General features: G+C 59.2%; 1 protein-coding gene across 1 annotated transcript; it reads left to right on the forward strand.

Moving 5' to 3' along the window:
• The first annotated feature begins 1,645 nt into the window (after window positions 1-1,645).
• NATD1 (N-acetyltransferase domain containing 1) lies at window positions 1,646-13,346 on the forward strand. Its single transcript, XM_080827391.1, has 3 exons — window positions 1,646-1,799; window positions 8,361-8,479; window positions 10,281-13,346. Exons 1-3 carry the CDS (start codon window positions 1,694-1,696, stop codon window positions 10,395-10,397), a joined length of 342 nt encoding a protein of 113 aa, XP_080683517.1. The 5' UTR covers window positions 1,646-1,693; the 3' UTR covers window positions 10,398-13,346.
• Window positions 13,347-13,611: the final 265 nt, after the last annotated feature.

The following is a 13,611-nucleotide window of genomic DNA, read 5'->3' on the forward strand; positions in this document are numbered from 1 at the left end:
TGTGGCCAGCGATAACCCTCAATCTAACCCTCAGGCCCCTCAGCTCACCATTCTCCCTGGCTTACTATGTGCCAGTCCCACTGGCCTCTGTGTTCTTTAAACGTACCACAGGGCCTTTGCACTGGCCACAGTTGTCTCTGCCTGGACTGCTTTTCCCTACAACATGCCCTAACTCACTTTCTTACCTCTTTCAAATTGTTCATTAAAAGACCCCAAGTTAGTTGAGGTGGCTGGCTCAGTCCCTAGAGCATGTGACTCTTGATCTCAGGGTCTTGAGTTCAAGCCCCACGTTAGGTGTGGAGCCTACTTAAACAAATTAAATAAATAAAAATAATAAAATAATTATGGTATGTGCACACAATGCAATGCCATTCCACAATGAAAAAGATACAAGATGGATGAATCTTATAGATAAAAATATTGAACAAAAGAAACTGAACACTAAAAAGTGCATACTATACGATTCTGTTTATGAGAACTTCTAGGAAAAGCAAATTAATCAAAGACAGTGGTTCTCCCAAAGGGTGGGGCACTGACTGGAAGGGAGTGAAGAAACCACCACAGTGTTCTCTACTGTGACAAGTGGTGGTCAACGTGTGAATGAACTTCAAACTTACATCTTAAGAAACAAACTAGTAAATGGTAACTTGTAGTCATGTGTTTCATAAGCAGAAATGAGTGGGAGGGAGCGCTGCTTCAGGTGTGACCCAGATGAGGTTGGGGGGAAGGGAAGTCCCCTTTCGAAAGAAAAAGAAGTCAGGCAGCGCCACCACTTCCAACCCCCCACAGTCCTGGGAGTCCTAGACTAAGTCCCTGCCCGTTTTCTGGGACTCAGTTTCGCCATCTGTGGGGTGGATCCAGGGATCTCCAAGGCTTCTTCCTACACTTCCGCCTCTTTGGGGGTGAGCTGGCATTTCACCCCTCTCCCAAACAAGGCTTCTCAGGATTTTTCCTCTTCACCACTCACACCTGCATACGGGTGGGATCCTCCACACCAATCCTCCGAATCACAGCAGTGTGCCTTCGGCCTCTATTCCTCATCTGTATAATGGAGTCAAGCATACCTATTTCTCAATCTCGTGATAAGAATTTTCGCTGAGTTACTGAGCACTCCCGGTAGCTTACCAGGGCTTTGCTTTGCACATGCTGTGCACACAGCAAGTGCTTAATAAATGGGGGCTTCGAGGGGAAGATTAGAATTCCCTATAGGTCGTTACATCTTTTTGAGAAGGGCTCCGTGTCGGGGGGGCCCAAAGTTGCCTGTGAGTCAAACACAAGAGGGAAAACTGTCCCAGGCGCGGAAGCAGCTCGCGTTGTTTTGTTTGGAGCGACGAGTGGAACGCGGCCAGGTAGGCGCACGGCCCCTTTAAGAGTCGAATGGAATGTATCAAAACAAAAAGGTCGCGCGCCCACTGGCTGCGCGCCGCACGTGACCTCACAGCTGATTTCCTGGCCCCCCTCCTTTTTTTTGTTGCTGCCGCCGCCGAGGCCGCCGCCGAGTGTCAGTTTCTGCGCCGCCGCCTGCGGTCTCCCGGCCGTCAGCTGCCGGCCGCCTCCGCGCCCCCGTCCCCGCTGCCGCCACCGCCACCGCCGCCGCCGCGGGCCCGCGCACCTCTCCGCGCGCCCTGCCCCCGCCGAGCCGGCGCGGGCCGCGGGTCCCAGCGGCCGCTGCCCGGCGCTGCCCGGCGCGCAGATGGCGCACTCGGCGGCCGCCGTGCCGCTGGGCTCGCTGGAGCAGGGCTGCCCCATCCGCGTGGAGCACGACCGCAGGCGCCGCCAGTTCACAGTCCGGCTCAACGGTAACGCGGCGCCCGGCCCGCCCCCGCCTTTTGTCTCCGAGCGAGCGGGGCCCGCCGAGGCCGCCCCCTAGCTGGGGCGCGCGCCCCCGGTCTGCAGCCCGGGAGGGGCGTCGCGAGCGCGCGCCACGGGGTGGCCTCGGGCGGCCGTGGTTCCGCTGCCGCTCTGCCCCGTGCTCCGGGAGCAGGCCCCGGGCTGCGTTCTCGGGCTAGGAGGGGGCGCGGCCGACTGGCGGGGCTGGGAGGAGCGGGCTGCCCGGGAGAGGCGCGCCCACGCGGAGCACCCCGGGCAGGCGGGCAGGGGACTCCCGGGGAAGGCGGAGGTAGAAGTGGGGCCAGCTCGGGTCCTCTGCCTCCAGCTCCCGGCTTCAAGCCACAGGGGACCCGCACCTGCTCAAGCTGGGCAGTTTTCCGGTGTTGTACACCCCCTGAGGGCTGTTCTTGGAGATCCTGGAGAGTAGGTCAACGGTGACCTCTTCCCTTTCCCCGGGTGCTAAATGGCTTCTTGCTGTCTCTGGGAACTTTGGCTTTTCTGCGGGGAGCTGGTTGGGGAATCTTCCGGGCAGACCCGGGGCAGAGGGAGGGAGGGGTGTCTGCCTCAGTGGGTGGGCACTGTGGAGGGGAAGGTGTCCCCATCAGCCCCGTTGGACAAGTTGCCTCATCTCTTTGTGCCCCAGTTTCTCCATCTCGGCCATGGGAGAGTAGTGCACACCTGTCCCGGTTGTAGGGACGAAGTGAGAGTAGAGAAGGCTTAGAAGAGTGCCGGCGGAGCACAGCAAGTGCTACTCAGCATGGACCAGTGGTTGTTTTTAAAACCAGAAAGTAGAGTCAAGTCTTCATTTCCTGTAAAGAAAGTTTCCAGCACTTAGTAACACATACCCTCTCCCCCTAAGAGGTCCGGGGGATAAAAAAACAGAATTATAAAATCCAGGATCAAGGGGGCGCCTGGGTGGCTCAGTGGGTTAAGCCTCTGCCTTCGGCTCAGGTCATGATCTCAGGGTCCTGGGATCGAGCCCCGCATCGGGCTCTCTGCTCAGCGGGGAGCCTGCTTCCTCCTCTCTCTCTGTCTGCCCGCCTCTCTGCCTGCTTGTGATCTCTGTCAAATAAATAAATAAAATCTTTAAAAAAAAAAAAAAAAATCCAGGATCAAGAACTCCCTGTGCATCCCTCTCCACATTAATAACTTTGTCTTCCCTCCCAGCTGGGCCCCCAGTGGCAGCGTCCAAGCTGGCCGGGCCTCTTAGAGGCCATTGTGCCCATTTCTGAGAAGGGAAGGCAGAGCCTCAGGAAAGGGAAAGGCTTGTGGGAGGTCAGGCAGTGAGTTAGGGCAGAGGTGGGGCAGGATGCCACCTGGTCTGACCCCTGCAACTGGGCTTGTCCAGCCTGCCCTTGGACATAGTCAGGAGGGGTTGGGGTTGGGGCACAGATGTTTCTCAGGCCCCACCACCTCCCTGTTAAAACATCCCTGTGATGAGGGCATTTTCACCCCCCATTAAAGATGAGCAAACTGAGGTTTGAACCAGAGGGAAGGAGTGACTTGCCCTGTATCACAAAGTGCCAGAGCTCAAACCTGGGCCCAACAGATCCTACACAGCGTTCTTCCATGTGAACGCAAGTCCTTCCACCACCGTGGTGCTCACCGTGGCCCTACTGACCTTGACACTCAGGGCTGGCCATTGTTGTGTGGAGGGTCCTTGTGGTTTTTCCCGTCTTACTTTCTGAGGCTCCAGAGAGGCCTCTGGTTCCCTTCATGGCTCAAGAGGCAGGATCCTCCATACATTCACAGAGACAGAAGAAAATGGGAATGTTTGGGGTTTTCCTTTTTTTTTTTTTTTTTTTGGCAAATCAGTATAGCCAAAGGACAGTCCCCCTCTAGAATTGGCTGTGGCCAAGGCTGAACTTGTCTCGCCATGTTTCTAAACTTGTCTCCTTCCCTTCCCCAAATGGCTACCTATAAAATGGACTGGGGATCCCCCACCCAAGCCCAGGGAGGAGTGGGAGGCCACCAACTTCTCTCCACCCTGGAAGGTGGGGTCTGGATGTGTATTTGGGGAGTCGGGGAAGCTCATCGGTGTCTGGGCCCCATCCTGCCTCAGCTGGAGAGGGGAATAGTGTGTCATAGTGTCTCCCGAACCGCAGGACAGGCCCTAAAGACAGGCTCATTGTACCCATGGAGAGAGGTAAATGCTCCGGCTAAGAGCCAGAGCAACCCCAAGACTCCCAGGGCGGGCCCCGGGGCATCCCCCTGGCAAGGGCTGTGCTGATAAGCTTCCAGCAAGTTCTGGTTGTGGGCAAGGGCAGGGTTGGAGCAGCTGCATTGAAGTCCTTGTGTTCCAGGCGGGCTGTGGGCGTGTGGGTGGGGTGGGGTGAGGGGAAACTGCTCTTCCTGTTCTACAGATGAGGGTACCAAGACACAGGAAAGTGACCCAGTTGCTCAGGGTCTTGTACCTTGGAGGTGGAAGAACTGGGGTTCATGCCACCCGTCCTTACTAAGCACCTACTACGTGCCAAGCATTGCCCTTGGTGCTGAATACTCGGCCTGACAGTCCAGAGGGGTGACAGACACTAAATAAAGTGCAAAGTGTCCTAGAAAGCCAGGGCTTGGTGAGAATAAAGCAGGGCAGTAGAAAGGCATGCCGGGAAAGTGCTGCTATTTAGAATTAGGTGTCGGGGAGGGTCACTCTGGGAAGGTGCCAGTTAAGTAAAGACCTAAAAGAGGCAAGGGAGGGGAGAGCTCCAGCGGGAAGCGCATGCCACGAGGAAGAAGCAGTGGGACCACAGGCCCTCCATTGCCTGGTGTGTATTCAGAGCAACAGAGAGTGGAGTAATGGAGAAGAGAGGATCGAACGATCGCAGCTGTTAAGGTTAAGAGCTCATGGGGGGCCAGTGGTATGGGGGCCACAAAAGCCGCAGTGAGGACTTGGCTTTGACTCCCAGTGAGGTGGGTGCCTGGGAAGGTCCTGAGCAGAGGCTGGATGGGATGTCCCAGGGTCCTTCTGACTGCTCCCAGGGGAGCAGACTGTGTGGGGCAAGACAGAGCAGGGAGGTAACTACTGCACTAGTCCAGACGTCGTGAGCAGGGCTGGGGAGAAATGTCCCGGTCCTGGATAGATGGAGAAGGAAGTGTGGATGGCTTTTACTGATGTGGAGTGTGAGATGATGCTGGAGCCCAGGCCTGTTGCCTATACCAACATTCTAAAACACTAGCTTGTGCCTTCCCATGTCATAGGTGGGGAAAGCAGGGCACACAGTCAGGAGGCATCTAAGCCAGAATTGAGCCCCCATCCCTGGGAGGGCCCTTCCTTGGCCTTTCCTCTCCCTTCCCAGCCAGGGCTGATTGTCCCACATGCTGCAGGGAAGAGGGTCATCTGGGGGTCTTAGGGTCCTGGTGCTTTCCTCATCCTCCCTGCCCCCATGTCGCAGATGGGAGGACTGAGGCCCCAGAGAGTTAGTAGGTACTTCTGACCTTCTTCGGCATCCCCAAAGGCAGAAGGACTGCAAAACACCAGTCTCGTGGCTTTCAGAACCCAGTCCTGGATACGAGGCCCCTATATGACCCCATGTCGCCACCACACAGTGCCGCATGATGCCCGCCTAGAGCAGTGTTCCTGAGCAGGGAGGGTGGGAGAGGATGCATGGTGTGGCGAGGGGCCTCGCTCCATGTGGGTATGGACTTGCCTGGGTAACCCCCCAGGCTCTGCCCTCGGTGCCTCCCAGCCATGCTGGCTCGGGCTCCTGGCACTTGGATGGGGGGTGGATTGGGCCATGTCAGGTGTGGGTGATTGGGGCAAGGTGACCTTTGCTACCCTTCTAAGGCCGAAATGGGTGTGCGGCCTTAGGCCAGGTGGGCCAAGATAGTCCGCTAAGGGTCTGGTCCCTCCCCATGAAGAGTGCTATGACCTGGCCACCGGCAAGGTTCACTAGAGAACTTTTCCCCTCACACAGAGCCCACGTCCATCCTGGTGGCCCCAGATGCCTTTTTGTATTTCTTTCAGCCAGATAACTCTAAGTGAGCTCAGCCCCACATGCTGCCAGGCTGTATGACTGCCTCTTAGGGCCTCAGTTTCCCCATCTGTAAACAGGGCTGTAAGAATCTTACCCACTTTGTAAGATTGTGGTGAGGAAATAGCATGTGGAGAGAGCTGAGCACAGGACAGCGTGGCAGGGCCCCACAGGTGTGAGCTGCCTGTCATCTCCCCGAAGGCCAGCCCCGGGAAAGCCAGGATCCCAGCGTGGCTTCCTACTGCTCTCCCGCCCTCATTTGGGTTCAGCCCCACCCATTCACTGATCCTCGAACATTCCACCTCAGGGCCTTTGCACATGCTGTCCTTGGCACCTGGACAGGTCATCCCCCACATCTCCTTTTAGATCGGCTCATTCACCTCCTCCAGGTCTTTGCTCAAAAGAGGCCTCCCTGTAGACTCCATTTAAGATGGGATTTGCCTTCTCTGCTCTACTCCAGCTTAACACCTTCAAGGTTCTGTTATCAGGAGGGTATTGTTTATCCGGCTTCCTCCATTAAGAAAGGGGAGGCCGTTTTCTTCACGGACTGCAGGCACAGCACTCTGAACCCTGCCTGCCACCCAGTAGGCCCTCCCTGGGTTTGGGGGTCCTTAAATGGCCACGCCAGTCAGGCAGCAGCTCCTTCCAGGACTGGTGACCAGCTCAGACCCAAAATAGCGTCCTGATCTCTGCTGTCCTGTGCTGGGTGAGCTGAATTCGTGCCCTGGTACAGATGCAGGAGGCAAGTCCCATGCGACACAGCTGGGCAGGTAGCAGCAGCAGAGGCCAACGCAGAGCCACAGTGGGGACATCAGGAGGAGACACTGGGGATCCAGAGGTGTGGGGAGGAGGCGGGACTGGGGCCAAGAAGGGGAAAGGGCGTTCCAGGCAGAAGGAAGCGTGGAGGCAAAGGCCTGGAGGCAGGGGAGAGGAGGCTTGTTGAAGTGGGGCGGAAAGAACCAGGCTGAGGGTCAGGAGGCCTGGGTACCGGCTTCACCTGGGACTCGTGGTCGCCCTTGGATCTCTGGAGCTCAGTTTCCCATCTGGAAATGGGAAGATGAATTGTAGCCTGCTCCTGGAGCTTTGGGGGAGAGACAGAAAGCCTCCCACATGGGATGGGAGCCTGTTGCCGTGTCCGATTTGCTGTAAGACCCTGGTCTGGTCATTGATCTCTCTTGGCCTGTCAGCCTTCCACGCTCACCGTAGGCTGGGAGCCCAGGCAGCACTGAGGAGCAAACTCTGGGAAGCTTTAAAGTCAAAACACGTGAAAGACTATTTGCTTTTAAAAATTAAAGACACTTGGCATTGCCATCTTTTCTTTTAGAGCCAGTGAATTGTGTTTTCTAACCTCAGGGCCTCTCCACTGACCGGGTCCTCAGCCCTGCCCCTCCCTCAGGCACCCCCCAACTCCGAGGTTTTCTTGGAGGGATCTCCCTGGACCGCCTCTGGCTAAATGGCCCTGTGTCACCCCCAACCCACTTTACTTTTTCCTTCATACACTTAGAGTGGCCTGCAGCGGTAAGCCAGGGAGTTGTCCTGAGCTCTTTCTCACTTGCCACGTCCAGGTCCCCGGCAGATCCTGCCGGCTACACCATCACAGCGCCATCCGAGTATGATGCTTGCCTGAGCCCCAGTGCCTCTGCCTGAGACTGGGTTCCCGTCATCACTCACCTGGGCTAGTGTATCAGCCGTCTCATTGGTCTTCCTGGGCCTGCCCTGGGCCTGCCCTTAGGGCAGCCAGAGGGATCCCATGAAATCCTGAGTCACCTTCTGTCCCTCCCCTGCCCAGGGCCCTCCTCTGGCCCCCTGCTCACAATGACTTACCATCTCTACAGCACCTGCTCCTGTCACCTCCCTGCCCTCCTCACCCCCGCCTTCCCCTTTGCCCACACTGCTCCAGCCAACCCAGCCTCCTCCCTGTCCCTCAAACACATCTGACCCACTCCTGCCTCAGGGCCTTTGCACTGGCTGTTCCCCCTGACAAAACATGGTTCCCCCAGACATCCCATGGCTGACTCCCTCTGCTCCTTCCTGTTTCTAGCCAGCACTCCCTCCGCCCCTGCCCCACGGCCCTGTCGGCCCTGTCGTGCTGCACATTAACCTGCTTTTCTTGTTTGTCCTCTATCTCCCCTTCTAGTCAGTTCCATGAGGGCAAGGCTCTTTGTCTGGCTTGTTTGCCTCTGAGTCCCAGTATCAGAAGCAGTGCCTGGGGCTCCGTAAACATCTGTTGAAAGGAATGGCTGGATACAGGGGTGAAGGGACAGATGGACAGATAGGACAGTGGATGGGGGGATGATGTGTGCTGATGGTAATTACAACAGCAAAGGCCAATGTGCTCTAGGCACTAATCTTAACATTGTGCAGAGATGACCTCAGTGTTCTAAACAGGATGGGGGATGCATTATTATATCCCCCACTTCACGGATGAGGAAACTGAGGCACAGCGAAGTCAATCTAGGTCCAACACTGGCATCCTGGCCCCAAACACCTGTCCCTCTATTTGCCTGCCTTAAGCCCTGAGCATGTGCTGGGCCTCACCTGTTCGCCACGGTCCCTCCACAGGATGTCATGACCGGGCCGTCCTGCTCTACGAGTATGTGGGCAAGCGGATCGTGGACCTGCAGCACACCGAGGTCCCCGATGCCTACCGTGGGCGTGGCATCGCCAAGCACCTGGCTAAGGTAGGCTGGGGGGAGGGGGCTGCCCCCTGCATGCAGCGAAACCATGGCCCTGGAGGCTGACCCGTGTCTGTGTCATGGCTAGAGTGCCGACGGTGCCTGCCCAGCCACGTTACAGCTGCAAATGGGCAGCTGCTGGCGGCACACTCTGCCCTCCCCGCCCCTGCTCCTCCGCGGCAAGGGGCAGCCAGTGTGGGCCCAGGCCCACACTGTTTGGTAGGGCTAAGCCTCCGGGGCCGCAGACACCTGCTGGATGTCAGGAGCTCACTGGCCAAGGCTTGGCACATGAGTAATAGGTGCTCAGTAAACCCCGATAGAACGACCGCATAAAGGAATGTTTGAGTACGGTGGCTTGTGCCCCGTTTCTCACCCCTGAGCCCTCCATCCCCAAAACCCAGGCTGGCTGGAGAGCGGGTGTGGGCTTAATGCAGGGAAGGTGACAGAGAATGGCCTTCTGTGCATGGCTGTGAGGGCTGCTCCAGGCCCCTGTTCTTCCCTCTGCCTGCTCTACCCACCTCCACCCCCACCTCTCCCCTCTCCCCTCTGCCCTCCTGTAGCTGCGCCCCCAGGCTGACGGGTTTTGGCAGACACAGCTGTCCTCTTCAAACAGGGCCCAGCCTCTGCGCTGCTCTCTGGGGATTGTAACTCAGGAAACTCTGAAAGTTAGTGACCTGGAGAGAGGGGAGGCGGGCCGTGAAGCTGGGTGCACCCCGCCCTGACTCTGGGGAGCCTTGGCCAGCTGTGGGATCTACCAGACACCCCTATTCATGTCTCCCCTGAGTCCTGCCTGCCGAGGGCATGAAGGCATTCACCGTGTGGCCTCTGCTGCCTCCTGGGGCCTTCCGTTTCTTCTTCTGTGAAATGGGAGAATAGCCTGGAATCTTGTCTTTCGAGGGTCTCAGGTTGTGAGCCCTGAGATGGGGTGGGGACGGTGAGACGCAACAAGGCCTGCTCGGGTGTGTGGAGCTGGAGGTTCAAACTGGCCAGCATGTAAGCCCAGGGTCCCCGGTAGGTGCTCAGTAAATGCTGCTCCCCTCTCATCAGACCAGCCAACCCCACCCAGGCCGTCCTCCACTTTGTTTCAGCAAGCACTTATTAAACACCAGCTGTGTGCAGGACATCCTGCAAGGCACCGGGGCAGGGGGTACCCCGAGCTTGCCCTCGCTGTCCATGGTGAGAACAGCCACAGGCATGATGAAGGCCATGTGGTGGCATCCTCGTCACTGCCCCCCGCCCCTGAGCGGCTGTGCGAGCCCTGTCATACCCAAGTGTGACCTCTGCTAGGTGCGGGGAGGCCTGGAAGCACCCCCGACCCAGCCAGAGGGTAAGGTTCCAGGACAAGGCATCGAAGGAATGGCCACGGGAGAGTGAGGGCAACAGAGTTGTAGGCCTTGTGAGCACAGAGGCCCTGAGATTAGACGGGGTGGGAGCGCTGGCTGCCCGGCCTCGCTGGTGGGGTGCAGGGTAGACCAGATGTGGCGCAGGGCCGGAGCTTCTTTGGTTTAGTGCCTGCTTGATGCCTTTCAAGACGCACAGAGCCCGCACTGCTGCTGGGTTCACTGGGCTGCCTGTGTGCAGACTGCCCTCCCCAGGCCCCTGGTCCTCTTTGGTGTCGTGTGGCCACGGGCAGTGTATCCCAGCTTTGTGCCTTGGTTTCCCCCACTGCAAAAGGAGGGTGGCAGCAGCACGTCCCTCGGCCCGCGGGCGCCAGCTCCCGCCCTTGGAGGGGAGCACCAGGGAGAGTGTGGGGGCCAGGCTGCGGGCTGCACGCACTGACTGCTGCTCTCTCTGCCCCGGCCGCCAGGCTGCTCTGGACTTTGTAGTGGAAGAGGACCTGAAGGCGCATCTCACGTGCTGGTACATCCAGAAGTACGTCAAGGAGAACCCCCTGCCGCAGTACCTGGAGCGCCTCCAGCCATAGCCCCGGCCCCGCGGGGCAGGACCCTCCATGCTGGACCTCTCCTCGCGGCCTTCACCCGGCCCTCTGTGTGCTCTCAGGAAACCTGCTCCCCACCGGGGATGGACTCAGAGTTATTTTTGTAAGGACGCTCCTCGGTGGCCCCGAGAGGCTGCCGGCCGACAACGGGCAGTGGTCCAGCTACTGCGGTGAAGGGGAAGCCGGGCAGCCGAGGTCCCGGAGGACCCCACTCCGCAGACACTGGCTGGCTCCTCACGAGGCCACCCCCACCTTTCGCGGGCAGGCCAGCGGGGGCCAGCAGCCAGGACCGGAGGGTGGCCAGAGCTGTCCTTGTGGCCGGTCTGGGTCCCGCCTGCTGTTCCCTGCTCTTTGATCGGCAGGGGGGCTGATTTGGGGCCCCCTCTGCCACCACCTAGGGCTGTGTCCTTTGTGCAGGCGAGGAGGGGATTGCCTGAGTGGAGAGGAGCAATAAGAAACCTCGCGTGCCAACTTCCCAGGGGCTGCCACCAGCCCCTTCCCTTCCCCCAGCTCCTGTACCCCGGCACTGGGGGGTGGGCCCAGGTGAGGGGCAACCCTCCTTCAGGGGCAAAGCCTGGAATGTGTGGACTGTGCACCCCCACGGCTCGACCGTGCACACATGAGCACATGTGCGCGCACACATGCACATGCACGGACACTGTGCAGGTCTATGCATCAGTGGAGGGGCTGGTGGAGGGAGCACTGGGTGTTTTCTCCTCGGTACCTGTTCCCTTAATTCCTTGCCCCCTCGTCTGTCAGCTGTGCAGGAAGTCGAGGTCCCCATGCCCTGTGGCCACCATCCCTGTTTGCCCCATCTGCCTGGAGCCAGCCCCAGGCACGACTGGACCACCAAGCCCTGGGCCCCCCCACCCTTTTACCGGCCTCTTGGTCCCCGTGGGTGGGCTTTCGCACAGAGGTCCCTCAGCACCCTTTGGAGCTCAGGTGGGAGGGAGGCACACTGTCCTCACAAAACCGTCCTCACCGCCAAGGGGAAGAAACAGTGATGTGGTGGGATTTCCTTTGTAGACATCGGACATCAGAGCACCTTTCTCTCTCGTGGCTAGCTTCTGGCCTGACATGTCCTGTTGCCTGGCTGGGATCCCAGGGTCCCTCCCAGACAGCTCTCCTGGCCATGGCCTGGGAGGTGCACACACCAGCGTCCCTCCTTCCGCAGGCTTTGTGAGCTGGTGAGGGCTCAGGGTCCTGACCTCCCGTGCCCTCCTTCCAGTCCATGCCTGCCTCTCTGTGAGGCTGGAGGGTGACCCTGGAGTCAGAGTCCCTTAGGGGCTGAGACATTGGTTCACAGCACATCCCCAGGGGTACCGTGTCCCCTCCAGGCCTCTGGCTGGGGGCGGGCTTGGGGAGGTGTGTGTGCTGGGGGGGACTGGTTGCCACAGTGACCTCTCCCTTTCTGACTTTGCGTTCACCTCTTCGCTCCCACTCGTGGCACCGAGCTCCCTGTGACCTCCGCTGCAGCTCGGCGGCCCCGGGCAGACATTTGCACAGAGCCCTTCCCACCCAGTGGCAGGAACAGCTGGATCAGGCTGTGCCTGCAGCCCGCCCGCGAGGGGTCCCTGAGCCCTGGAGAGGCAGTATCCTCAGCACCCTCACGGCCTCCTGTGTGCTCGCTCCCAGCCCCACTCTGGCCTCTAAGAATTCCCATCCCCGAGGGCTGAAGGCACGCCTCGCCTTGCCCACCATGCTCCTCAGTTCTGTTTGCACAGGGCTACAGTGAGAAGCCACAAACGCCCCTGGGCCTCTGCTGTGCTGGTAGCCAGCGGCCAGGAAGAACTCTGGGACTCAGTTGCTGAGTCCCCTCCAAAAGGCTGGGGGTGTCCCATCCCTGGCACAGCTCAAGGAAAGAGTGGGTTGGAGGCCCAAGAGTGGCCCAGGGCCTTCTCCCCCTGACTCCTGGGGCAGAGGGCTTATGGGGCCCCTTCCTCTCTCTCTCCCCATCCACACAAGCCTTCCCAAGGCCAAACATAGACTCAGTCATGAAAACTGCCCAGTAGCCGAGAAAACCGGTGCTTTTTCCTTCCGTGGCCTATAGGGTGACAAACCAGCTCCAGGAGGGCACTTGGCCCCAGGGCGCTCCTGGTCAGGCCACAGGAGGGTGCCCCACAGCAGTAGCACACGGGACCCCAGGGAGGCTCCCAGGGCAAGCAGGGCCAACCAGAGCAGACAGCCAGCTGGCATCAAGAAAGCAGCCCTGTCCCAGTCCTCCATGGGTCCCAGCCGACACCTGTGTTCTTAACCACAGGTGACATACCACACCTGGCCAGCATGCACACAAAACAGTACTTGAACCAGGAGACATGCAGGGTCTTGGGGGACCTGGCTCAGCCCTGGGTCCGGGAACAGCTTGTCCCCAGTTCCTGCAAGAGCCACCTGGAGCCTCCTCACCTCTGGCTGCCTTAAGTCCCGCCGCCCCCACCGCAGTGGCCTGCCTGGCCCTAGTGTTCAGCAGAGCCTGCTCTCCAAGGCGGGGACCCTGGTCTGCAGCAGACACAGACCCTAGGGCCCCCAGCCCACCTCCACCAGCCTGTCCCACCTCCCCCTCCCCCCACCCCGGTGCTACTCCGTGGCGCTCCCACCTTGCCCGAACCCATCCGGGTGCTCCAGGAGCCCTTCCTCGGCAGGCAGGTCACGTAGGCCACTTCCACCCGCAGGGGCAGGGGGACGCGTGGGGATGCCACCCGGCCCCCCTGCAAGCAGATTGCCCCACGGGCCCTGCGCTCTCCTGCCATGTCTTGCTTGGGGGCTTGCTTTCTCTTGCCCAGTCAAGCCAGGTGGTAAGTCATGTGCCTTTCCTACTCAGGACCTGTTCCAGGTGGTGTCTGGGCCGAGGCCGGTCTCCACACCTGCTCCCTCTGTTATTTTTCAAACTCTTGAACAGATTGCATGGCATACATTTCAATAAAAGATGTGACCTAGTGCGCGGGCTCCACGACTGCTTCTAGAAGCTGTGCAGCGGGCTCTTGGGCCTGGGCGGGGCGGTGGGGGGAACTGTTCTCCCCACACCGTCCTGCTCCTTCCCCACTGCAGTCGGATCATTGGCCCCCCCCTTTTTACTGACGAGGAAAGAAGTTCAGGTTAAGGAGCCATGGGTGTGAGAAGGAGGGGAGAAGGCAGGCTTGGCAGGCGCGCTCCGTTCTTCTGTCCCGGTCCCTGGTGTTCAGCCTCTTATTTAATGGGCAGC

This window comes from Martes martes (assembly GCF_963455335.1).
Source record: "Martes martes genome assembly, chromosome: 16".
Lineage (NCBI taxonomy): Eukaryota > Metazoa > Chordata > Mammalia > Carnivora > Mustelidae > Martes > Martes martes.